This window comes from Copadichromis virginalis, linkage group LG10, assembly GCF_057382275.1.
Source record: "Copadichromis virginalis isolate Kocher_CV1m ecotype Utaka linkage group LG10, C_Virginalis_male_GT1.1, whole genome shotgun sequence".
NCBI classification, from domain to species: Eukaryota; Metazoa; Chordata; class Actinopteri; order Cichliformes; family Cichlidae; genus Copadichromis; species Copadichromis virginalis.
In genome coordinates, this window is record NC_140627.1 from 11,254,211 (window position 1) to 11,281,998 (window position 27,788).

The following is a 27,788-nucleotide window of genomic DNA, read 5'->3' on the forward strand; positions in this document are numbered from 1 at the left end:
CTTCACTTAACAAGAGAACCTGCTCCCGGGCTTGGTCAAATTTTCTCATAAATAACTATTTCCTTTTCTTCAGTAATCGCTGTGTTCTAGCCGCATGATTAGACTTTAGGATCACCGAGACAGCAGACTACTTGGCTGCTGGAACAAAGACAAGATATCCGATATAAACACACTACACTATGTATTTGTGTTACTCTTGTTGTCTTTCTGTAAGATTTCATGGGTTGCTTTATATTCAACAGTGAGTGTTCTTCTTTTTTGCTTCTAGAGAATAAGACAACAATGCATAAAATGTACACAATAAGGAATACTAAACTCAGCTCAAGGCTTGGGCCACATCACAATACAAACTTCACTAAGATGTAAGGAGACAAATTGGTTTCTGATTAGCACTCCTTTTATTTTAACACACCTTAACTTCATTAATATGTTTGTGTGTAGTTGCTCTCTTTGTAACTTTTATTTTTTTTCTCCGGGGCCAATGCCCCTAACTAGGTTTGGTTGTGTATGTTGCTGCTTTTTGCTCTCTTTTCTGTCTTTCAAAACTTTTACAGAGTGTCAGCTGTCCATCTGCTTTAATATCATAAAACGCTTTTTAGTGGCTACAATTTTTCAACCTATATACACTATTAACCAGGCCTATTAAAAAAACTAAAAATACAATGAATTAATTAATGAAATACAAAATCTTAGAGGTTTTTTTTTTCTTTGCAAATGAACCTGAGCACTGAAAATGCAATGTGTGTGTGTCTGCATGTGTGTGTAGGTGTGTGTTTGTGTTTGAGCAAAACAGCAATAATCCATATGGATTGTAGGCCTTTTGGTTGTTACATCATTCAATTTATGGCTATTTCTGGGACACTTTCCCCCCCAAGAATCCTTCCTGCTTATAGGCTGTCGTTTCTGATCCTCGGGGTTTGGCGTATGTGTGGGATGGCACTGACTGAGTTTAAGATTGAAACGTTGAATACTTTTTTCCCCAACACCTTCTGAACGCGCTGCCCGATACTGTCCCGATCAAATAATCTCGACCTCAGAGCCTCCGACACTGAGAAGAATGCTCAACGAACAAAACAAAACAAAAAAAGAATACTATATACTCAATGACAACTGGTCAAACTGTAGGCGGATATGTTGACTCTTTTGAATATACATGTTCGCACATCTTCACTGCAGAATAATTTCAAACGAATCACAAAAGCAATCCTCCGTTTCCTCTTAGCAAACACAAAGCAGGATATGACGTCAATGAACGCTGCATATTAAAGAGCGTCGTTAGGAGGAAAGAAACAGCACAAATATACTTTCATGAGAATACTGAATGATAAAATGTACAGAATATGCTTTTTTTTTAATCTCCAAACAATCAAAATGAGTAATGCATACCTTTGACTCTTTTATCTTGTAATGCCCTAGCTCTAGAACATGTTCTGACACTCTCTGAAATCACAGTATTTTTCAAGTCAAAACCATATCTACAATAATCAGTATTTTGTTTTTAACCGTAATGAAAAAAAGGAGCCCTCTCCCTCAACCTCCAACCCCCCACCCAATCCCCACCCTCCCACGAGGACGCGTTTCTAAAAACAACATGAGAAGAGAAAGGAATACAAGGGTTGTGTTGACTCTCGTCGAGAATGCGGCGGTCGTCCCCCATCCGAGCGGCCCTCTAATGGAGACCATTAGGCCAGAGTTGATGTCTGATAAAGAGAACGATATCACTTCAAAAAACCCAAGGAACAACACATAATCCAAACAAGGTTGCTGTACATAGTAGAACCGGAGATTTCCGTGCATGTTATCCATGGGTGATGGCAGGGGTGGGGGAGGTGGGGGATTCGGCTGTAGGGGTGCGTGTGGGGGGGTGCCAAGGATCTCACTCAGCTGATGCCTGAACAGACAAGCCACCACTGATTTCATGAGCTGCAGAAGAGGATTTTTGATTACAGTAAGTATCAATAAAAAGTCAATGGGACTCTGAGACATCGTTTCTCTCTCGAGAGCTTTCGCTTTCTCTTTTTTTTCTTCTCTTTTTTTCCCCCTTTTCTTTTTTTTCTTTTTTTTTTTTAGCAAAAATATCATGCAGTCTTTAGTTCCAAAACCCCCCTTGGTGGGATCTCGTGTTTGTTTTGTTCGTTTCAGCAGGAAAAAGAAACTCAAAGTCTCCAAATTCTTCTTTCACAATTATTCTTAAACATTCAAGTCATCCTATTAATACTTTGTACAGCAGAAAGGTCTTTCGGATTTCACATGTGTATATATAAATATAATATATAGAAATATGCATATACATATGTTCAACTCGTATATGTGTATACATATTTTGGAACTGTATCAAAGCCAATTTAATGTGCTCTCAAAATATGGCCCATGATTCCTTGTGGGATGCACATCATTTCACATAGTACAACCAGTAGATAAGGTTGAAAAATCCAAAGGTGATAGGGAAAATGACCCGGGACCACTTGTCAATGGTGCTAACATCTGACAGGTTGGGGATTTTCAACTTGAGCTTGGAGGAGCGTCGTCTTAGCCGACAGTTGGCCCGGCTCCGCATGGCACTCCGATCCAGCGAATGGTGGCTGAAGCCATCTCGGGGGGCCATGGGCTTCCTGAATTGGACCCCGGAGCTGTCAAAGGACATGACCGAATTCCGAGAGTCACTGACGCTGCTCCCCACGTCAGAAGGCATCACTTCGTTATTCATCTCCAGCGTGGTGAGGAGGATGTTTCCATAAGCATCCACCTGTGCAAAGCGGCGAAAGACACAAAGATTCAGCGAGGTCTGAAATGCCAAGGATCAGCCCCATTAATCCCATTAAAACTGATACTTATGTTAAACCCCCCCTCCCATCCCACAAGCTGTCAAGCTTAAGCAAAATGCAGGGATGATATGGAATGTCATTTCTCGCATGCAACAGAAATAGTTAACAAGACTTTCTTTATATATTACTGCTATTATTATTTTCTTTCTTTTTTTTTTTAACACAAGTTACTTTATCGTGAGGTCTGGCCTACAGCTGATATGATTGCTAAATAAATGTACCCCAACTTTTCTTTGTTCCTCGAGATACAGATTTCTTCGCTGTGTAAATGACCTGAAGGTGTTGGTTTGAAACGGCACGGAAATGGAGTCCTTGCAATGTGAAAGAAAAATGAAGAGAACATTAAACGGCTATAAAAATACTGGCAAATAAGCACATTTTCTCAGAAATTACACAAGGCATAAGACATAGAGTTAACAGGAACAACTTTTGAATAAACATAGCATTTTTAGTACCTCACACACAGGAAAACAGGAAAGGGGGGGGGGGGCTTTTTTCACTCCATTTTAGCATCTGTCATTGGCAAATTGCATAAGTGCTGATGCTTCCTTATCTTACGTTTTGATGTTTATCCAATTTTTCTTTTTTTCATTTTGCAGGAAAACAGGCGCTGAAATATAAGGCCGGCCGAGTGAGAGTGAATAAAGCCTACAGCATAAACATAGACAACAACCTAAATAAGAAATGGGAATGTTTACACCACTGTTGAGTTAGATGAATAGGTATCTCAATGAAAAAGGCTATGTTCGATAAAAAGCAGTCAGTGCTTGAGGGAGAAGCAATGGATGATGGTCGGTGAATGCATATTAGGCTGTGGTGGCATCAGTATGCTTGTGGAAGATTACTTCAGGGACTAGTGTATGCATATGTGTCTTTGGATAAAATGGCTGTGGCTCGAAATCTTATGTGCAGAACATCGTTGTTTTGTACTTGAACTCTGACTGACACAGAGAGGTGGAGTACAAAAAAAGGGGGGGAAAGAGAGAGAGAGAAAGAGGCGGCAGATGAAGATGCAAACCTGTTCCCTCAGGCGCTTCTCTTCGTATCTTGTGCGCTCATTGTTGGCTTTGTTCAGCCTCTCGCTGAGTTTCTTCTGTTGCGCGGGGCCCCGACCAAAGAACACGTAATTTACAAAGGCATATTCAAGCAGGGCCAGGAACACAAACACAAAACAGCCCATGAGGTAGACGTCGATGGCTTTCACGTATGGAATCTTTGGGAGAGTCTCCCTAAGGTGGGTGTTAATAGTGGTCATGGTAAGCACCGTTGTCACACCTGAGTACAGCAGCACACACACACACACACAGAAAAGAAACACAGAGACCGTCAGATACTGCACATGTACACACTTTTACTCCAAACTGTACTTGTGTATCGTTACTTACTGCGTGGTGATAGAAGTGGTGAAAGGAGTGCACAATTTACTTTTATTTAGACAAAAATGTCATTCCAGTGTTCTTTTCTCCCTTTTAATCTTGCATTGCTTTGCTAATATAGTGGTAACTAAGTAATATTTGCCTTTAATGCGTGTTAGAGGAGATAAGGAGAAAAGTGGGATTGTTAAGTAAATGTAATCGGATACATATTTTTACTAGAGTTCATTGATTGGCTCCAAAGTAGGAGTTACAGTTCGCCGCTTTCACAGGGCCTCTGTCACTAACACAGAGAGACAGCCAACCATTCACATCTACCTCCAATTTACAATCACCAGTGAACCTAACATAAGCCTGTCTTTGGACTGCCAGAGAAAGACCATGAAAACATCCCCACGCAGAAGGGCCCAGCTGGGGGGTGGATTTGAACAGAGGACGCTGCACCATCACTATGCCACCGTGCCACCCTGATCACATCTTAGTCTAACTATCATAGCGTTAGTCACTTTGATGCGGTTTATTCAATTATCATGGCAGACAATGTTCTGAGAATACTTGAGAAATTGGATAAGTGTCATGAAAGTTACCAATTTTGGTAGTGTAGCTGGGCCTTGTGTCATTACTAATTATTTGCAATAAAAATATTATATTTAAAATAAAGATTTTTTTAATACTGTCTCACTGAAATAGTTGTGTTATTCTGTTTTTGGACTAATTTCTGGGAACAAAAGAAATTCCACATGACCGCAATGTCCTATTGAAAATAGCTGATGCTGTGACCTTTAGGTGTGCGTTTGTTGTAATTATCTATCAGTCATTTGCCTGTATATGCTTCAGAGTTACACAGGAACAAGTAACACTGCACGACAGCCACATGTTGTTCCTTCCTGTGATAATAAATATATTCTAGCAGAGATAGTTATGAGTTTAATAATGCAGCAGTGGCTGCGGCTTACCCAGGGCCACCCGAGCTGCAGAGGCATCGTAATTGATCCAGAAGGAGACCCAGGAGAGGATGGTGATCAAGATAGAGGGCATATATGTCTGCAAGATGAAATATCCAATGTTCCTCTTAATCCTAAAACTCAGTGAAAGCCTTGGATATGCACCTGTAAGGAGAGAGGATGGAGGATGGGTGATTTTGGAGCAGGAGAAGAGTGAAAACACATTAGTAAAAAAAAAAGAAAAAGAAAGAAAGGAAAAAAGAAGGGAGAAACCATGGCACAATTTAAGTGTTCCAAACTCTGCACTTTGACAACACGCAGGGTAGTCATTTCTCCATTTGTTCAGATGGAGCACTTAATTTCCCCAAAGCGATGGATTCCTTTCCAGGGACAAGTTCGATTCCAATTAAACATGGCAGAAAGTCGCAAACGAGGCAGATTTTTCTGCAACCCCTATCTCAGCAGGCAGCTCCAGCATCCCTCTGAGAATTGTCACAGTGAGCTGCTCTGCTTTTCTTTTGCACTTTCTCTGTCCTCTAAACATTAACAAACGGCCATTTTTAAAGGTGGATAATTGCAGTGCATGCCTATATGCTGAGAGGAAGAAAAATGTGTGCCGTAAGTCATTTATTGCAGAATCTTACCAGAAAATGTTTTCTAGGAAAACTATCAGCCAATGTAAACACTGATGGGTGGTTTCTCTGCTGTCTAGACAAGATATTTTTAAAAAAAAATGTAAATAAAACTAGAATACAATGATGTACAAAAGATTTTGAGCACAATATTTAATTGGAAATCGTGCAAGGGCATGTTTATGTCTAACAGAATTTCATTTTGAGTGTGAAACTGTCAGCAAAAGTTGCGACAGGGGCACCGTGTTACATCTTGTCATTTTTTTACACAAAAAGATGAGCATTTGGGAACTGAACAGGTGAATGTGTTATCCAGTGTTGGTTTTTACTTTTTTACTCTGGATGCTATAACTCCAAGAGGATTTGGTTGGACATTATGTTGCTGAAAGAACTTTCGGCAAAAAGTGCTGCTCTAAAATCTTCATGAATTTTATTGAGTATTAATGGGAGCTTCTGTGCCATTGCACTAATGCACCGCCACACAATAGAAACTGTAGTTGTTGGCTTTGGACCAATGTGTTACCTGACTTACCACCTTTAAGTCACTGATCTGTCATCTTGTCATCTCACCAAAGGACAATTTTCCACTTTTTTTTTCTTTGCATGATTTTCACTTGTATTGTATTGTCGATGTAGCAACCTCGAATTACCTGTAAATCTTTTAATGGACATTCGCATAAATGCCTTATCAAATGTGATAAATACATGCCAGATAAAGAGCAGCAACAAATATTATTGGAAGTCGTCAAACTCAATGAATTATTAATCATACATTCGACTTTTTCCTCTGTTTACCCTTGTCTGGTTGCTTAAGGGAAGTTGGAATCAGTTGAAACACAACTAAAAGGACATTTATGTTACACGTCTAAGGTCGCTTCTACATCTTTGCTTGTTGAAAGTCCGATGAGAAGATTAATAATCCGTACGCTGAATACGAAGCACAGATAGAGTGAAGTGTTAGGTTAACATAAATACTGCAAATAAGGATAATGAGCTAGCATGCCTGTATTCAGAGGGGAAAAAGCTCACCTACTAATAAAGCTATTTATCTCTCTCAAGCGCTCTAATTAACACATCTCATCCCCGGAGTCACTGACGTTTGCCGAGCAAACTGACAAGATTGCAAGGAGGCACTGCCACGGGCCAAGAAGTATACAGTATAAGGCAATATTGTCAAGGTCTGCGGAGGCAGACCGTGCGGAAAGGTGTGTGGTGGACCCAGGTGCGAACACAAACGAGGATGCAGGAGTGGATTCCAACCAAAACGAGCCTTTTATTATGGCTGAAAAACTCATGGAAAAGAACAACAAAGTAACTGAGGGAAAACCTGAACATAGACTGGGAAACTATGACTCTAATGAGATTTAGACTGCAAACTACAAACTATGGCTGGGATACTATGACAAGGGGTAGGGGAGATAACACAGACGACGCGAGACAGACTGTATGAAACACAGAGACTAAATACACATGAGGGATGATCAGGGGAAGTGGCCACACATGGGAACACAGCTGACACACATGAACTTAACGACAGGACAGAAGGAGTGAAACTGAATACACTGACCGTGAATACAGACTTTCAAAGTAAACCAGGAAACATGGAGATTAGACAAGACACATGAACCGGGGAGACGTAGTACAGGGGAGATGACATAACCACACGAAGGGCAAGGGAGACTTAATACACGGGTAATATGTACAAATGGCTGGACTGCCTTAGTGACCCTAAACAAAGAATAAACATCAAAATAGGCTAAAACACAAAACACTGGGTCGCACGACCCAGGACCATGACAAATATAAAAGCTGCTGCTTTTGCACTTTTTGTTTAAAGTAAACAAGATATGTTTTGTTAATTGGTAGTTTAATTCCTGGAAAAAACAGCCTCCCCCTCATCATTGCTCTCCATCTTCATAGCTCACTGTGCACAGCAGTAGTTTTCTTGTAGTTATGATTCTTTTAATAGCAATAATGATAAATAAAAGCTAAATCAAGAGTTTTAGAAGTGTTGCATGAGTAATCCTGATGACACAGTTCTCTATAATCTCTAATTTGTGAGAAACAAAAAGATGTTTGCTGGACCATTTCAGGCTTTCATAACCAGCAGCTCAGTTTCTAAATTTCTGCATTTTTATTGTGATTTATTGTGCTTGTATGCAGCCTCTGTCTAAATAGATGTGAAGCATTCTTACCTGTAGTAAAGATGACCTCCTTGGACACCAATTGGGTGGCCACGATGGAGAACTGAGGTAACTCTAACTTGTCAACGCCTGTAACAGCATTGTCTCCTCCTTCCCAGAAGAATACAATGTCATCTGTGGTATATCCATCTGTGCCAAGGTCGGGGAAAATGAGAAGTCAGGGGAGGGAGGTGTAAATGTGATAAAGAAACCCTCGTTAAAGTCAACCACATTTCTGTATGAAGTCTGATACATGAGTATGGATAATAAGTCAGGGCCTGCACTGCTTTGAAGTCACTGAGAGTTCAGGAACATGGTGTCTTTATATGTCTGTTGACTGCCTTCCTAGATAATAGTTATCTATCTATCTATCTATCTATCTATCTATCTATCTATCTATCTATCTATCTATCTATCTATCTATCTATCTATCTATCTATCTATCTATCTATCTATCTATCTATCTATCTATGAACATCATATAAACAGAAAAGCATGGTAGTGGTAGTGTGATGATCTGGGGTTGCTTTGCTACTTCGGGAGCATCAACCAGGATTTCTGCTCATTACTAGAATGTCCTGAAGTAGAATTCCCTGCCATCAGTTTGTATCCTGAAGCTCATGCATACTGGAGTTATGTAGCAGTCAAAGTCCAGACTTAAATCGAATTGCTTTGGCAAGACCTTAAAAGGACCGGACCGTTCCTGCTAAAAAACTAAACAAAAAACCCTCCAATGTGGCTGAATTAGAACAATTCTTCAAAGAAGAGTGAACCAAAGCTCCTCCACAGTGGTTTGAAAGACTCATTGCCAGTATTTGCAAATGCTTGACTGCAGTTCTTGCTGCCAAGGGTGGCTCAAAAAAGTGCATGTGGCATTTGTTTTTCACATAGGGACGGGTAGATTCGGATAGCTTTTTCTCCTTAATAAAAGCTATCATCATTTAAAAACTATTTTGGGTTATGTTTGTCTAATATTAAAATTTGTTTCACGATCTAGAACATTTACGTGTAACAAACGTTCATGTTTTTGTTGTAGTTTTTCATTTGGTGTATTTGTTAAGTAAAAGATCAAGTGTAGTCAAGCAGTGAGAGCAGGAAGAACACATTTTTGCTTAAGACTTAAATCTACCAATCCATAATCACATGCTTCACTATCCCATCTCCTGTGAAGATATAGCCCCGTATGCATTAATATCTACATAAATTAACATATACTGTATCATAGGTATGACGCGCCCACATATTCTCAACTGGCAGTGCAATTGAAAGTGACCACAGTTAGATTTATGTCAGTAGGCCAGCATGCATTCACTGCAGAGCCGTTTCTCAGTCTGAGAAGTATTACTCCATTTCACATTCTACTACTCTGTGCTCAGACCTGGACTGCATTCAGTAAGGGACCAGGATTCATTACTATTAAATCTCTCTTTTAGGTTATAGGAAATGCGACATTGTCCATGAAATTGAAACAAGTGGCTGACTTATAAATCAAACTGATGTTTAATGTGCACCATTCACTAGTGCATAGCTTCCATGACTGTAAATAGCAGAAATGCATGCAAGTCTTTAATTCACAGCCTGTCCATATTTGATTGCTTATTGAAATCCCCGAGGGTAAATGCTAGGCAGTTTTATCTTGAACAACATGAACCACAAAATATCTGGTGTATTGAGCAAGTGGATTTGATTGATGGAACGGTCAATGAAAATGATCAAGCAAATACAATTTTTAATTACACCACAAGCATATTTTTCTCTCGGATAATGATTTATTGAAATTAAAGCATTTGGGGGAAAATAATATGTGAAACAGCTGCCAGCTAATGTTAGGAGTTGTATTTTATAGGAAAGTTTAAAGTGAAGTGCAGACTTTTAGTTTTTATTTCAAGGGCTTTTTTTTTTTCAATAACTATTTGGGAATTACAGACATTTTTAAACACAGCCCACTCGTTTTCAGAGGATCAAAATTATGAATTGACACAATTTTAAATATAAGGATTGTTTTTTATACTTGGATGAAAATTCTTTGACTGGCTGAAATCTTGTTTGTGGTTCTCTCTGCCTTCAGGTTTGTACTTAGTAACTGAAAAGCATGCACTGTTGGGTTGAGACCAGGAAATTGATAAATATCCCAAACCCTTCCTGGTCTTTTTTGATACTTTGTTGATGTTTGTAGTTTTGCATTGTGCATCTTTTGGCAAATTATGGGTAGAGGATACGCTACTTTGAGTTTATGATTGTTTTTTACTTTGTTTTCTTTGTTAACACAAGTATTGTTTGATGGCTTTGTGTTGTGGTAGTGGTAAGACTGTTTATTAATCGGTGAGCATGGCTAACTTATTAGTCTTTCCCAAAATATCAAACTGCCCCTTTAGGACATACTGAAAAAGTTCCGATTTTTGAAAGAAACATACTACCTTATTCAAAGTATCTGGGTCCAGACTACCTTCTAAATGAATCATTGCTGATAAGCCCTGAATCTGGTGCTAAATGGAACCTAACCAATAACTAATTACTACCTTCTTGCTACCGATATATTGGTTACATGTCTTATATACAAATTATTCATTGAAATGTATGATGTGGATGTGATGGGTAGAGTTAGTATATTATTTATTAATGTGGACACTATGTTACACATTGAAAGTTCACTACGGTTTGCAGTATTAATTACTGGCCTTTGCCACTGAATAATCCACGGCTGGCTTGGTCCATCTGTCACACTGATGGCGGACTGTGACTATTAAAACTGGGACTTCAGCTCAGCCAAAACTTAGCCGCAACATTAAAAAGGCAGCAACCGGGAAAAAGATTTTGCCAGTAATAGGGACTATATCTCAACCTCACTTCCTATTTCATCAACTTAAGTGATGTCGTCATCCAAATAGATTCAATTTTCCTCCCTTTTCCTGTAAAGAACGCAGACAGTTCGAGTGTATCGGTGTTTTCCCAGACTACTGAAAGGAACCAAAGAAGTTATCTAATTTTTGTGCGTGTATTTCATTTCAGCTCAGTTTTGCAGTCATTTACGGTCATATTAGTTTCTCTCCTCTGCGTTCTTTGCTGATCTATGCACCCTAAAAACCCTTTTAGATTGATTACTGTCTCTTTTGGAGGTGAGTAATCAATGCACATCATCAAGCACTGCAACTTTTTCTTTTTCTGAAGGCAGTCATGAAGTCATATACGCCGAGGGTTAAACATCAGACAATTGCCATACATGTGCAAAGATGACAAATATCTTTCTAATTCCTCATGCTACAAAATAAACCAAAATAAAACTTTATGTATTTGCACCTAATTCAATATAGATTACCTGTATTGTAGTGATTAGCTAGCAAAAAAGTCATGGTTGAACATTAGGGTGGAGCATACTGGGGGCCGTCTGCATTATGCGAAACTCTTGAACCTTTTATGCATCAGTTTATGAAGGAAAATTATTATCAGGCCTGGGGAGTAAAAATATGACAAAAATTCTGATATAAAATAGAGTTAAGCTCCCAGACAAACCATACTGCTTTTAAATAATTATTCTCAGCTTTTCTTCCCCCTCACAGTTTGGGCCACTCTCCTTAAAAGTTGCTTTAGTTAATTGAGGCTGCAACACTGATTCTTTTTCATCCATCCTGCTTGAGATCATTGTCCTGCTACATGGTCCAGTTCCGGACAAGGTTTCGCTGTTAGACAGAGGGCCTCACATTTGATTGTACAATCATTTGATATACAGAAAAGGTCCTGGTCATGGCTCCAAAACAAGACCAAATCATCACCCTTCCACCACCGTGCCTACATGTTTGTGCTGATATGGTTTTTTGGATTTTTCCAAATGCAGTGCATTCTTGCATACTTTTTCTAATTGTAGTGTCATGAACTTTAACATTTAACATGCTAACTAAGGCCTGTAGGGTCTGAGAAGTAGCTCTTGGGTTTTTTGCTATTTCTCTGAGCATTGCACAGTTTGACTGAGAACAAAAATTTATACTTATGGCTGTAGGTATGTTGTTTTTTTTTTGAAGGGTCTTTTGCATTACTCACAGCTTTCAATTTCCAGGGTGCAGTTCTGTTCATCAAGAGGGTACCTCCTTAAGTCCATCATGCAAGCAGCAGTAGTGGTTATCCTGTGAGACAAAGACAGAATAGAGACATGAAGACCTGGTACAGAAAAGACCAGATGAGGGGAGTAGTAAAAAGTCCAACAACAAGGAAGACATAGTGCAGTGGGGCAAGGAGTGGTCCTTTACCTGGAAGTTTCAAGTTCTAATCCTGCATGAATCCAAAACTTGCATTAACCTTTTTACGGCACATGTGAAGCTCATGGTCAGGAGATCTGCAGGAAGTAGATTTTCTTTTTTCAAATTCTTCCTTTTCTTGACATTTTTATATTTCTCCTTTAATATAGAGGTCATCATTTGTCATGTTGTACATAATAATGAACCATTAGTATGACGATTCCATAATCAAAATTCCCTTTAAGAGTAATTATTCTGCAGGTCATTGATTTGATGACAGTTTGTCAATACTCTATCTGTCCCTATGGGTCTGAACATACATAGCTTTGTAGGTTCTTTTCTATAAAGGGGAAAATGTGAGACTTCAGTGTGATTTATACATTTGTGATTTTTGAGGTCTGGTGACGTTATTTCGTTTTATGTGGATCACTAACTGCTCAGAGCCTGCATAGGATTTTGTCGATTTATGTTATTTATTGCTTGCTCTGAGATATGCATTTCTGCCAGGTAGCTTTAGAAAAATGTATGCATAGTAGCTTAATGCCAATAAATCAAGGCGCACGGGAAAGCAGCTTTGGCTACAAATTACACATGTGGGGGTCTTTGAGATATTCACCGGTGCAGCAGATTTTAGTTATTACATTTCTGCGGTTTATACCAGCTGGTATGTGTTCATCACACCAGTTCTCATTTGCTTACTGCTGCCCTGTGCAAGTAAAATATATTTACAGTAAATTAACTTTCAGGTCATCGCCTTGTGACAGAAGCAAGCAGCACATTCATGTGAGAGCATGATAGCAGCTCACAAAGTTTCAGCTTTTAGGGGATGCAATACTTTCGGGATACACTGAATCATATAAGCCACAGATGCTGCCAGAGTCCATGGTTTTATACTAATATAGCAAGAAAATATACACAACCATCTACCATAACTAGAATTAGAAATACATTAGATAATAAGCTCTTTGTGCTGGAAATATATTGCTTGAACACAGAGTCTGTAAATTGGTCATGGTGGCGTGAACACAGTTCTGCTGGCAGGTAATTGGAAAACAAAATATGTTCTGCTGAAGCTGATTTGGCTATATTTACACCCCAGCATGTGTGGCTACTAAAGCCATGATGGCAAAAGGCACCATGAAGGGTAAAGAAAATTATACATGTACATAAACAAAGTGTGCGACACGTATGTGTTTATTATTCACAATAACACTGTGCTGCATTCTGCTGCACAAGCAGTAAGCTGTTCAATCTGCATGCTGTTCTGCTCTACTGTACCGCACCTCCCTGTTGTCTCACAGCGATCTTCTGCTGAGAGGGTATAGCAGGGCCACTATTGTTACACACTGTGACAAGATAACATCATGCCTAATTACATTAACAGAAAAGGTCCCTTGGCAATCGTGATTCGAGACCAAAAGTTGAAAAAAGTCAAAGTTAACAATAATTACAGTTTAGAAATGCTATATGAGTCCATTTAGTCGGTTTCTCCCTGCACTTGTAATATGAGCACCATGAACACCATGTTAGAGAAAGACCAGGGTTTGGAGTAAACTAGATTTATGCAAACATACAATTGGGATTGAAGTTCATAGATAAAATAAACAGCTGAAAGTGTATAGTGCAGCAGTCCTTCGATATCATGATTACAATAATAAAGACAAGGAAAAAGTAGAACATTCACAGTTAAAAGAAACATTGGCTACCAGTTGGAAACAAACAGAGGTCTCCTGGGTTACATTTGAATGTTTCCTCTTGTGTTTAGCAAACCTGTCCATCCACCCAGACCACCTCCCTACATACCTTTACCTGTGATCACTACAGTCTACTACTACTACTTGCCTATGAGATGGTTTTTTTTTAAAAGGCATCATCATATTAAAAGTTGAGTCCTTTGCAGTTCAGACCGCAGAAAGAACACGGAGACAAAAAAGAAAGATAAATTATCAGAGATCATTTCAAATCATTTGGGGCTTCTGTTATAGATAGTCTACATACTAGCCAGGTTTGGTCTTGGTGCTGAAATTGCACTGAAAACTCAAGGAGTCAACAGAATTTGAGCTAATAGCCTCATGCAAACAGAAAGCAGCCAGTTTCCATTATCAATAATCTTGTCTCTTGCCTATAGATTATTCATCATGAAGTGCAGATATCTGCAGTTTTATGCAATCCCATCAAACACTGTGTTGTTTTTTTACATTGATTAAATGATCAATTTAACATTTTCCTTTACTGCAGTTAAAATTATTAATTAAAATAAATAAGGTTAAAATCATAACTCTCTCTTTTTTTTCATGATTGCACAGCAAACATTAACAAAACATCCAAAAAAGAGAGCCCCCCTCTCCAGAGAAAACTAATACAATGGGTCCTTTTTGATCATAAACAGGAAGACAAATCCTGTCAAGATACTGTTACTATTCTTAAAAGACAATACCCCTGATACAGCAGCACAGCGGAGCAGTGGAATCCAGGCAGCTGCAGAAACAGCAGCTCAGAGTAATGGACAGAAATGAATTCTTTACCCCTCGGCAAAAAAAAGAAGAGAAGCCCACAAGAAATGAAATTGACTTTATATGTGACAGTTAACAAGTCAGGAGAGAATCATCATTGAGTAGGCACGAGCTTGGATGGCTCACAGCGAGGGGCTGGGATTTGGAAATGTCAGCAGATGTAGGTCAGCAACTTCCAGTCCCACAAGAGATGGTCAGCAGCCTCAGACCTGTGCATGCACTGCAGTCTGACACTCAGCACTCTCTACGCTCTGGATTTTAAGTTTATATGCAATGCAATTTAGTTGTCTTTGGAGGTAAAAGACGAAAGTGAGGTATGGGGAAGGGAGCCATCTCAATGGGCCGGCCATTGGAATTGGCATCTAACGCCTAAAGAAACCTTTGTGGTCAAAATTCTGTTTTGATGGAACTTTGCAGCTTCTTTTAAGTCACTGCATTGCAAAAATGATTCATGAACAAAAGGGCCGACTAGTATGCAGCCAGTAATATAAAAAATAAATAAATAAAAGGTTCATTCCACTCATTTCAAAGAATTATGCCAACATAACACCACTACTAAAAGCAATCTGGAGGTGGATCCCAGAGGCTCGGCACTACAGACTGGTAGGCTTTCAGATATCTGAGCAAAAGTTGTGACGCCTACGCAGTCTACTCCTGTATCCATCTCTGTGTGGTAGTTTGCTTACCAAAGAAGATCACTGTAGTATCACAATGCTTGGCTTAATAAACAGAGCAACATGAGAGAGCAGATTTACAGAAACGGGAAGAGAGAGAACACAATCTGGCGAGAGCTTAGCTCAACAAAGCCCTCAATGCTCATATTGGCTCGTTGGTTTGCTGGTGATGATTCAGCCTCTGAACCCATTGGCAAGTTAGAAAAACCTGCTCAACAGTTTTTTACTGAATACATCTTCTTTTAGTGATGTTGGAAGTGACTTTGCGTGCAACACCCTGATGTTCCCATGCATCTTTTGCGGTTTGTTATACGTAATAAAGCACAAGGTTCAAATCTATCTGTAGAATTACCTGGTACAACCGAAAACAAAGAGCTTAAAGAACCAAAATGTTGCAATGATGGAATTTCATTGTTTGCTTTTTTTTTTTTTGTATTTGCATTCATACAATTCCTTCATCTCTGGATTCTTGTGGGCAAGCACAGCACTAATAATTCATGTGTCACAAGCATTTCAAGTAAGTGTTGAACTCAAAATATTAAGTTCAAAACTGTTCTGTGTGCATGTATGGGTACCTAACTTGATCCTCAAGCAATAGCTGAAATTAAAAAAATATATACTAGAAACTGAAGTGTTAAAACTGCTTTAAAGGGTTCAAAGCTAAACTGTATGGACTATTACTTGAACAGTGCATAATCCTGTTAAAGTATTACCCTAAAAAAATGTTAATTAAATCTATGAATAAAAGTAATGCCTTTTATCCCACTGAAATTTATTGCTGTACGAGAAAAAAGAGACACAAGTACTTTGAAATTATGCACAAGCCTAGTTAGACTGTCACATCAGAAGAACTGGTTTGTGATCCGAACCATTCTTGGAGCATTGATCATTGCTGCATCCACAACTCTCCATTGCAATCTATGTATTACAATACGGAAAATTTAGAACTAAGGATAATTATTACCGTTTACTTTATTAAAGTAAATTAAGTTGTAGCGCAGAACAGAGTAGTCTTTGAGTTATAGGTCTGAATATAGCATCTTCTAAAATATCTTTTTTCGTGTGTGTTTGATCATGAGAAAAATTGATTTAAAAAAAAGTTGGTGCAATCTGACTGGTAATCTGGAAGAACAAAGGCTGCTGGTACAAAGAATCATTCACCATTCAACACTCAAAGCCACATCAGTGGGTAAAAAATGACGGTGCCTTTGTGAAGCAGAGACAATTTTAAGCTTTTACCCAAAATGATTATAAAAATAGAAGTAGTCGAAGAACGCAAGTTAGATTAGAATCACAGTAAGTTGTACGAAACAAAGCACATTTTAAAAAAAAACAAACACAAAAAAAACACCAGTGCTAGCACATTTCACAGTGAGTGGGTAGAGAACAGGACAAGGTGCAGTAGCGTGTTTAATGTGATTGTCCACAGTTTGTGTCTATCCCCCACGTCGTGCTCAGTAGCAGGACGTGGGGGATAGACTCAAACGGGGAGGGGCTGCAATAAAATCCATTTAAAGACACCGAAAACCTCAGGCACTCTGATTTGAGAGTCACAACAATCAATTAGCTTGAACTCAGACTACAAACATTTATTGTGCATTGTCTGTTCTGGTTGTCCTCACAACCTCTGGGCAAAAGACGAACAAATCAAGAAAGCAATTTCATTACACGCTCATGGGAAGCTTATAAAGGCCCTGGAATCACCACTGCATGTACGATTATGCACTTTTTTCTAATTACACACTGCTGACAAAAATCAAATCTGAGACCATCTACTATACAGCTTACAGCAGACAACACCAAACTGTAGTACGTCTCAGGACGAGCTGAATGCGGAATAAAAAGCCAGCCGAAGTGCAAATGCAGGTGTAATGCAATTTTCTTCTGGCTCTGGTCCATTTTTGCTACCCTTGTGCCTCTTTCTGCGGGCGCAGAGGAACCTGCATGTGTTGAGCTGCGCTGAGTGGAGCAGCTGGGAATGTTTATTCAGATCAGGTGGCGCAGTGTCATTTGGTACCATTTTGGCACAAGTCTCCACCTGCTTAAATTGGCCGCTGCACAAAGTTGTTATTTTATTCCACACACATTCAAAAACTAACAAAGCTAAATATTTAATGGGGTAAAGTCAGAGATTTCACTTGGTATATGCTATTTTGTCCATGCTATTTTTCTGTTTGCTTAATTAGTACCTGCATGGAACAATTTTAAATACTTTTTTTCAAGTTCCCTTCCTTAAAATACCAAAATAGTGTACTCGCCTTCATAAAGGATGTACTCTCCAAGTCCCCCTCTAGTCGTTCCCAATGTGATCATCAGCTGGATGTATGTAAACAATGTTGGATATATAACGTTCCCCATCAAACAGCAACTCTTTTTTTTGTTTTGTTAAAATAATATATTCATCCTATTCCTGACTTGGAGAACAGAAACACAAGTACAGATTGTACTTGTCTGGTCAGAAGCTAAAATTAGCTTGGCATGCCTGTGTGGAATTGTCACAGTAGATCCAGATGAAACCGTCTCACAGATATTTGTTTGCCACCTCTGCATCAGTGAGGATGCATTTCTGTTGAAGTGATAATAGCCCTGTGACGAGTCATAAGAAGAAAAAGAAATACTTTTGCAGTCACATCTCCTTTTGTGTCAGCACCAATTTGGTAATTTGGCATTTCTGAATGCTGATTATCGCATTAATAATTCATTACTTCATATGATGTAAACCCTGTCGCTGACATTTTCCTTTATTCGGCGAACAAAACGCCTTCCCAGCTTCTTTGCCTCTGTCACACTACTTTATTTTAATAACTTGTGTTAAGAAAAGCAGCAATCCATTGTGAGTTCCATAAACCTTACTTTAAGCAGTGCCCAGGGGATTTTTAGATGGGTCCCTCTGTGCGCATTTGCTGTTGACTGAATTGTCTGGTTCGTCACAGTGATCTGGGACATTGAGGTGGTGAGCATTTTAAACCTTTTTTTTTTAGCCTTTCTGGGTCAATGAACCTTTGCTTTAATGTATTCGTCACTGCTTCCAAAACATTGTGATTGTTTCAGGTCAAGCTTATAACTTTGCAGACCATTAACTTTAAAAATAAAACTTGAAAGTCTGTTTGTTGTTACCAAAAATAAATCTGTCATATTTCATCCTGCCAAAGGACCAGATGATATGGGCTAGCAGAGGTGATCTTGTTTTTCCAGCTTAAATGTGGTTTAAGGTTAGTAAAATATACCACTTGATGAAGGAAATGGCCGGCAGCACAGCAACAGTTGTTCAGGTGATCGTAAGAGCTGTATGTATGGATGTTCAGCAGTTTGCAAAAGTTTTAGCAATATCGAAATACTTATGATTCTGCTGTACTATTTATTTTACGGCTAATGCTGTTTATGGTCACAGTGAGACGGGTCCTTTACTGGCACACGTGGAATGTTTTTCTGTGCTCACATTATATTTTCTGGGGCTTAGACTTCTTCTAGTATAAAAGTAAAATGTAAAAGGCAACAAGAACTCTGTCCAGTTTCCTTCCAGGCTGTGGGCAGAGAAACATCCTGGAAAGATTTCTAATCAGTTGCTGAGGAAAATGGAGCTGCACATAGCCACACTCACACTGGGACATTTCATGGTGTCCAGTTCCTTCTCACTTGACCTGTTGAGACTGCAAGAGCCAATCTGCCTCTAAGTTCAGCTGTGTAACAAACTGTGGTAATGATAAAAATGATAAATAATAATTACGCAGTCTCATCTGTATTAACATTAAATGGCTCAGTCATGCTACAGCAAAGACAGGAAAGCAACCTCCTTGTAAAAGATTGGTGGTTGCAAGTTGATTGGATTGATTTTTTTTTTTCTGATTTGGTGCCCAACTGTGAATAGCTGTGGCAACAGCAAGGTGACTGCACAGGTTGCCTGGTGGAAGGCAAGCAATTCTGACTTAAACAGTCAGTCTCAGACAGATTGCAGACAAAATAACTAACTAACTTCCAAACGCATTGCTATCTATTTGAGTCAGTATTCACTGATAAGGGCACGCCTGTGACAGGCCACTTTCCAACAGGGGGATCAACTCAACTGGTTGTAGTTTGGTTATATTGCTGTTCAACAGCAAGGCTGGTGAGTACCTGTGTCATTTTGTAGTTAAGTTGAAGTCCTGGAACACCTATGTCACTGTTTTTGGAGGAATTGGTTTGGGCTGGATTACTTTATTAACTGGATATTATCACAAACAGATTACATGTAATTGCCATCTTGACCCCATTCAATAGGACATGATAGCAAACTGATAGTACACTGACTCTGTCCTATTGCCATGTTTTCCCAGCCTGACATACCAAAGTTGCTCTGCAGACAGAGACTGTTTGCGGGTTGTTGTAGACCTGGTCTACTTAAAAGTTCATTTCACACGGTCGCAGCAACCAATAGTCATCAACCTAAAAATTAACTGCACTCTTAGTGTCACAGCATTGCTATTATGATGTGAAAGCAAATAAAACAACAGTTGGACGGTAAACAGAGAAAAAGAAAGACAGAAGAGTGTGGCACAATGTATCCACAGCACCGATGCTTGCCTGATAAGCCACATTAAAATTAACCAGCAACCCACGTAGTGCGTAGCGTTTTTACTGCTCTTACCTTAATCCATATAAGACGGTGCCATCAGGGTGCAGTCGGATCATACGGTTTTTTACTGTCACACCATGAAGAAAGGACTTCTTGTCATTAAGGAAGTAGGTGTCAGGGAGCCAAAGCTGGTCTGCTACACGGTTGTCCAGAGTTAGGTTTAGGTTCAGCTCACCATAGGCCAACCGTTTATCTCGCCAGCTCTGCTGGAAATACATTGTGATGGTATAGTCCTGGGAAGAAGTAAAGGAAAAACCAACATAAACCACAGGCAAAAAACAAACAAAGAAACAAAAAAGTACTCAACTGTACTCAAGGGGAAAAGTAGACAGTTGTTTTAGATTAACTGCTGCTCAAAAGTTAAGTGCAGAAGAAACTAGAAGATGCTTAAGTGAATCTCAGATCAGGAAAAAACATCTAATGTTTCTGACTGTGTTAAGGAAAAGCGTGAGAGAGAAGGATTAGGAGGAGAAATGCAGTGAAGTGGAGAAATATCGTCTTGCAGCTAATGTATCCCCTGTAGCCAAAGGGCTGTGCTGTTAATAGTGCCGAGAAAAACACGAGTACAGGCGCTTAATGTAAAACCTACAAAGTGCAAAAAAAAAAAAAACGGCGGCTTTCGATGCATCTCAGATTATTAGAGTTAAATAACAAGTTTACCCACACTCTGCATTTGAGCATGATGCCTATTAAGAGATCTGGTATCCTTCCTTTCTGATTTATTATTAATGACATAATATTTTTTCAGAAAACGCCTCACCCGTGTACAAATGAATGGCCACGGGGCTCGTAATGAGAACTAAACCAAACTACTGATAAACAACTCAATCACCCCTTTCAGTGACATTTCTCATTAATAATCAGCAATTTTAGATGCAAATTTGAGGAAAGGCACTCTAACGTCATTTTAAAAAACACAACCCAATGAAATTTTCTGCTACTCAAAAACCTGCAAACGCATCGACGGGCGGAAAACACTGACATTTTATGTTTTTGTTTCATTAAGACCGTGAATTTTTAATAATCAGTCTGAGTGACTGATTGTTAGATGTCTTGATGCATTCTCAATCATCCAGGAAAGTAAATCTCCAAAAGTTGATGCTGTGATTGCAGCCATTCCCCAACTCTCTGTGAATGGTACTCATGGCCATTGATCAGTGGGTTTTGGTTAGTGGTTGTTGATCAATGGTCATGAGAATTTGCGTAATTAACCTGACATCTGACCTCCCAGCCCGTTGTTCCTTCAGTGGGCTGGTTTCAGTCATTATGCAAATGTACTGTTTATAAGATTGGGGAAACCTGCAGTCAGCTGAGTCGGAAGAAGTCACTTGGATGAGTGATGAAATATTTCTCCTACAAAACGCTACGCCCAGATGAACAGAATCAACTTTAGGGGATAGTTAGATGTATGTCAAATCACAAATAAACTTTGAATTTTTGGAAAATTATTCCATCACTCCAGAAGCAAAAAAAAGCCATACAGCAGAAAATAATAACAATAATCATAATTTTTAAAAAGCTGCCACACTATGTGGGCGGCTATATCATGCTGAGTGAAAGAAAAAGAACGCTAAGAGACAGGATGATGTCATTTTTCAGACATCAGCCATATTGCCTTATCCAGTACTCCAGCCTGCCTCTCTGACAGTCTTTGTCAGAGCAAACGAACACGTTGTATATTACCTGCAAACTAGTGTGAGGAGTAATGATGAAAAAAAGGAAAGAAAAAAGAACCTGCAGTCAAATCTCAGTGTCTCATTCAGTAACAAGCAGAAGCGGTTGTCCACCATCACACGTATCCACAGTCTGTGTGGCCGTTCAGTCCAACTGAACTGTACAAAACACAGTTAGTAGTGTTTGTAGCTGGAAAGCCTTTGAGCAATCCTGCCTTTGCTGATTCTGTAAGCAAGTATTTGCCTTGGTATTTGCAAGTGCTGTGTGATAGTTATTTACTTGGTAGTGATCCCATGCAAAGTAAATGCAGGGATAATATTGCCAATACTGATTAGAATGATCATTAATTTGCAATTTGACCACTAAATCACTGTGATCGGATACCACAGTAATTAGTGAGCACACCAAAACACACCTTTAAGCTTTTCATGTATTTTCAAGTCTTCAAAAAACACTAATTTTGAAGACCTGGAATTTAAATGTGCTTGTCTCTAAAGCACTTTGGATCATCTTTTATTATTTAAATGTGCTGCAGGCTATAAATAAAAATAGATGTGACAGTCAACACAGAAATATTCAGATATTTTTCATAGCGAGTGTTTGAGATATATTTTTGGGGAATTTTGGTATCTGATATTTAATATTTGCATGGTTTAGCATGAATCTAGTCTCTTCTTGCAAGGTTGGGAGTTCCTAGTGTGAAGCCCTCCTTAAAACAATGAGATCTGAACTTACCATGTTTACTTCTGAGATGGAGTCTATACTTGCTATGTTGATGCTCATTCCTACGACGACTGGAGGACCTGAGGAGAAAAGAAAACTTGGCGTCACCAAAGCGCTTTTATTTTTTCTTTTCTTCTTAAACACACATATTTTGAAGCGATGCTCTAACATTAAACTGCTTGATAAATTCAGCAGCATCCACCCAGCCACATCAGATTTTGTGTACTGACTGATGCAAAAATCGACACTGTGTTATGTTTTTGCATATGAAAACAGCCATGTTTTTTTTTTTACCGAAAATGCACTGTACCCTTGTTCAACAGCTCAAATACCCCCATCCCCAAAAAGACAAAAAAAATCACACTAAGCACAAATATAAAGGTTAGTGCTTAATATGTGCAGTTGCCAGTAGGTGGATGCAAAGCCCAGCGTAAAGATGAGCCCCTTTCAGAAGCCTCTGAAACCACACGGAGAAAATGCTCTCGTACATACACGTTTCTATACTAGCAGTTTATGTAAAAGAACGAAAAGAGTGAACCACGCCTCATTTACATGATTATAGTGCATGTGACAGATATGCATGCTGACTCTCTTACAAATGCAATAACCACATACCCATTTCAGTCGTCACACAACTTTAGGTTTACGAGGTGTATGCATTCACAGTGCACATAAAACCACAGTCGCTGCAACCAACAGCCAGTGACACCATGTGACTGTGCTGTATACAGTCATGAATACGCATGAGACATTGCCTCAAATACAGGAAGGCACACTGTAACACTAAAAAACGTAGATACATAACTGCAATAAGCGCTTGCTTGTTCTTTTCTTAATGCCTTGCATTGGCCTTAACTGGGGGAACAGATCTGTTACCATTAGTTCTCAGTGTTTTATTGGTGCAAAATACAGCCTTCCCATTCCCTGTTCTTCAAACTAAGTCACCTTTATTTTGGTTGATGGAGCCACAAAATATAATTTGCTGACACGGAAAACAGAAACAGCAATAGCAGATCAGTGATTGGTTCATGTGGCAAAGCTGAATCAGGGAATTCAGATGATGTGCCACAGTTTTATAGTGGAAGTGGCATTTGCATAGGAATCATAACTACGAGAAGAAAAAAAGCAACTCTGCTGCAGTGTGTACAATCTAATATATCATCATACATACCCGAAAGACATCAGACTTATAGCTTTTTACTAAAATGAATCAATGCGATAGCTACGTTATTAGTGCACTGCTGCTGTGTGAACTGCATGTGATATACTACTGTATATCATATGCATGGATATACTGCATCTACAGTATATCATTTTTCAGGGACTGGTGGCACACATTAATTAGAAAATAGAAAGGAATAAGGACGGCATGATAACTTTTTTTTATCACAAGCAATGACTGGTTTGTTATGCTGATTGTTTCTTCGAATTTTCTCTTTTTTAAATAAAAGTTTACTAGGCCATCATTTCCTGCACAGTTTTAACTGCACAGTGAGATTCCTCAGCATTAGCTGCTGGTAATAGGTACTGAAAGCGAAAAAAAATTTTTTGGAGTTTCATTGGGACAGAAGTATCAAGTAGAAAGCACCACCAATAATTACTTTTTTGTAATAACACAATATAATTAACACATTTTATGAATATGTATATTGTTATAGCCTATTGTGAGTCACAGAGTCAGAGAGTGACATACAGCTGATGGTTATACTGCACAAGTTCACATAGACAGATTCTTTGCCCAAAACAGATCTAAGACTTCACCTCTGGATCCTCTAAAAATATAACACTCTGAAATAAAAAAAATATATATTAATAAGAAAAAAAAAGTTGACAGCTGCTTTAGATGACGAGAGCTGTGGTGATGTTAAAGGTTGGAAACTTGCACAGTTCAGAGGCCATAAGGATTTTAAGTGTATAAAAATCACTAACATAACCCAGATCTGCCCAAATAATCTCACCATACAGAGTCTAGATGCATAAAGAGTCCCCATGACTATGCTTCTGATTATGGCTAAAAATAGAGTTCAATCTAGCCTGTCAGTCTGCTCTCAATAACTATAGTGTGTGTTTCTGTGATACAAACATCGATCCATAAACTTTATGTCTTGCCTCTGTAGCTTAGAGCATGGAACAAACTGTGCAGTCTAATTCATGACCAACTCTGACCAACATAATGACTAGGAACATTTTGTTTCAGCAGAAAGGTGAATGAAATAAACATTTCTGCTAGAATTAGCTTTGATGACTAATCGACTTATTTAAACTGTTTGTGTTTTGACAAACTTCATCAATTATACTAAATAACACTGCAATTGGCACTGACAGATTGTCTGTGTTTCTCTTTTCATACTGGTGCAACATCCACTTCCTTTATTAAATATTTAATTGTGTACCGCATTAGAACATTTAATTGTACTCCAGCACTCTGGAACAACTTTTTTTTTAAAAATACAGCGGGGTCCGAGATCTCCAAGCAATTCAGAACAGAGTGCTCACTGACGTGACCAGGAAGCCAAGACGGTTGTTGAATGTGGCTAAAACAAATGATTTATATCACGATCATACCCAATAAATCATTTTGCACCTCATTCCTCCTTAACGACACTTATGTTACACATTTCAGTGCATCATTCTGCTTAAACTATCATCTGCAACCTATAGCTGTAACTGTACTGACACACATGTGTGGGTAAAACATTGTTAAATTTAAAAACAAAACCTGTGGCAGCTTTGTCATGTATGAAATATTAGCACATATGTTAAGTGGTCACAATAGTTGGATTGGCAAATTAGTTAATGGGATTAGAACTGTGTTACCATTTGCGTACTACACATCAGGCATAACATTATGACCACCTGCCTCATATTGTGTTGGTCTCTCTTTTGCTGCTAAAACAGCCCAGACCCATGGACCCTGTACTGGACCCCTGTAGGTGTAAAGTAGTTTCTGATACCAAGATGTTAGCAACAGACCCTTCAAGTCCTGTAAGTTGAGAGGTGGAGCCTTCGGACCTGGGTGTACAATACATCCTAAAGATACTCAATTGGATTGAGATCTGGGGAATTTGGAGGTGAAGTCAACACCTTAGACTCATTGTTTTGCTTCTCAAACCATTCCTGAACACTTTTTGCTTCGTGGCAGGGCGCATTATCCTGCTGACAGTGACCATGGCCATCAGGGAGTACCATTTCCATCAAAGGGTGCACATGGTCTGCAGCAATGCTTAGGTAAGTGGTACGTGTCAAAGTAACATCCACATAGATGGCAGGACAGCAAGGTTTCCCAGGAGAGTATTATCACTTTTGATAGATACTGACCACTACAGACCAGAAACATCCCACAAGAGTTGCCGTTTTGGAGAAGCTCTGACCCAGTCGTCTACCTATCAAAACCTTACTCTAGCCTATTTTTCCTGCTTCTAACACATGAACTTTGAGGACAAAATGTTCACTTGCTCCCTAATATATCCCACCCACTAACAGGTGTCACGATGAAGAGATAATCAGTGTTATTCACTTCACCTGTCAGTGCTCATAATACTATGCCTGATCGGTGCAATCTTGAGGGTCATGAAATAACCCCCGAAGCCTCACTGCAACAATCTATGGCTTTAGAGAATTAAAAGGCATATCAGATGTCCGCTGTAAAACACAACAGAATCAGACGATCAAAAAACAGCAACAATACAAACATTCTATGATATTTTATGATAAAATGTGATAACATGAATGAATCTGCTACTATTCTGGGGATCTGACTGAAAGACCCGCACACGTTCTCTCCTATACTCTGCAAATTCTTCTTCTTTGACTCGTCCCACTACTCTAAATACCCTAAAGCTCTGTCATCTTTCCTGACCCATCTTTTCCTTAAAAATAGGGCCATTTTCCATCACACTTTGTGAAAGCAACCAGCAACTGTTTTCCCCAGAGATGCCAAAGTACATTCGTTCGCTAGATGAAAACAGAAAGCACCAAATCTCACCTCTCTCTCTCCCACCCTCCCTCCCTGTCTCCCTCTGCATATGTTGACCCTGCTTTAGAGGAGCAGAGTCACTCACTTCACTACCACAGCTTTCTTGAAATAAAACTGTTGCCTGCACTTGCACTTCACAAGTTGGAACGAAAACAAACACCATTAGACGTTGATTTTCATAAAAAAAAAAAAAAAAAAAACCCCAACAGTAGCCACCACATACTTTCTTGTTCTCCGCTGCAAATGTTTCCAACCATCTCTTAGTCTGTCTTTTTAATAATTTATCAAAGGTTGGGATCTGTGGAAAAAGAAGGGTGCGAATAAGAGGAAGAGATCATAATGTCCCAAGGCAAGCCATATTGTGTGCGAACAATTAGCGAACTAGCGTGTAACACTAAGTTTTTCAAGAAGCCTCTGAATGTGTCAGCCTGCTCTGGCTCGCTGACGGGTTGCTGGCCAGCATCGCAGTAGGAACAGCTTGTAGCACATGTCTGATGATGGTCTGGGCATAGATGTGGTGCATTAAAATGGAAAAGAGGCAAAAACAATATGAGTTGATCTTTAGTCGCCTACTGGTTTCTCCTCATGTGGTTCCTCGTGAAACTGGGCACAGGGACATCACTCAGGGAACAGAACAGATTTACTGAAATTTTACTAAATTAAAGTCACCCTGTGGGGTTTTTTGATGTCCACTCGCATGGCAGTGTAATGACCACATGCTCTAACAGCATGAAGATTTTCCTGTGCGTGTGTGCTACATGGGTTGACTGTAAAGGCGAGCATTGTTGGTGGTAAAGAATCAATTAATCACATTAATCATTTTAAATGTAAGTGTTTAAAATGGGTTCTCTGTAGCAGGGCATCATGATTATAAACATAATACTATGTTTTTCTTATTTTATTTGCTCTTCATTTGATTTGGGTGAATTTGTACTCTAACATCACAACACAATTTAGTGTGTTTTTTTTTTAGGTGGACATTAAGATGTAATGTATAATATTTTCCCAAGCTTTCACAGTATCAGCAGAGGTGACTAGACTGAAGTCTTCTTAATGCCCATAGCATGTAAATAAAAGATGGCAACTGCCTCTGGGTCTGAAAAGTGAATATGATACAAATGTGCTTTAAACCTACATTTTTTCTAGCGGCCAGCAGGGGGCAGTCTATGAGAAAGAATCCTAATTCCACCTTCATGTGTGACCCCCAGGAAACCTGAAGGATTTCTAATCTCGTTTGCTAGTTTTAAGTTGTAGTTAATGTACTCGAATGGTAATTTTGCAAATGATGCTGCCTTTTAGATTGAAACAGACCATAAATATACTATAGATGGTGGCAATGATGACAAATCATTATTGTTTGGTCAAGTAGCGTCCTGTCCTGGAATTCAGTCAGACTCATCAGTCATGACATCGGGTTTGAAAGGAACTCT

The 27,788-nt window shown here is 39.1% G+C and overlaps 1 protein-coding gene across 1 annotated transcript in view; it reads right to left on the reverse strand.

Annotated features, from left to right (window-relative positions):
• Positions 1 to 1,565: 1,565 nt before the first annotated feature.
• gabrb4 (gamma-aminobutyric acid type A receptor subunit beta4) overlaps positions 1,566 to 27,788 on the reverse strand; it is a 53,527-nt gene continuing 27,304 nt past the window's right edge. The window contains exons 3-10 of the mRNA XM_085469796.1: positions 22,395 to 22,462; positions 19,998 to 20,218; positions 11,993 to 12,075; positions 7,970 to 8,107; positions 5,155 to 5,307; positions 3,844 to 4,100; positions 3,047 to 3,136; positions 1,566 to 2,746 (exon numbers count right to left, since the gene is read on the reverse strand). Of these exons, the coding sequence (XP_085325922.1) occupies positions 2,393 to 2,746; positions 3,047 to 3,136; positions 3,844 to 4,100; positions 5,155 to 5,307; positions 7,970 to 8,107; positions 11,993 to 12,075; positions 19,998 to 20,218; positions 22,395 to 22,462 (1,364 nt within the window). The 3' untranslated portion in view covers positions 1,566 to 2,392. The remainder of the gene's footprint in view (positions 2,747 to 3,046; positions 3,137 to 3,843; positions 4,101 to 5,154; positions 5,308 to 7,969; positions 8,108 to 11,992; positions 12,076 to 19,997; positions 20,219 to 22,394; positions 22,463 to 27,788) is intronic.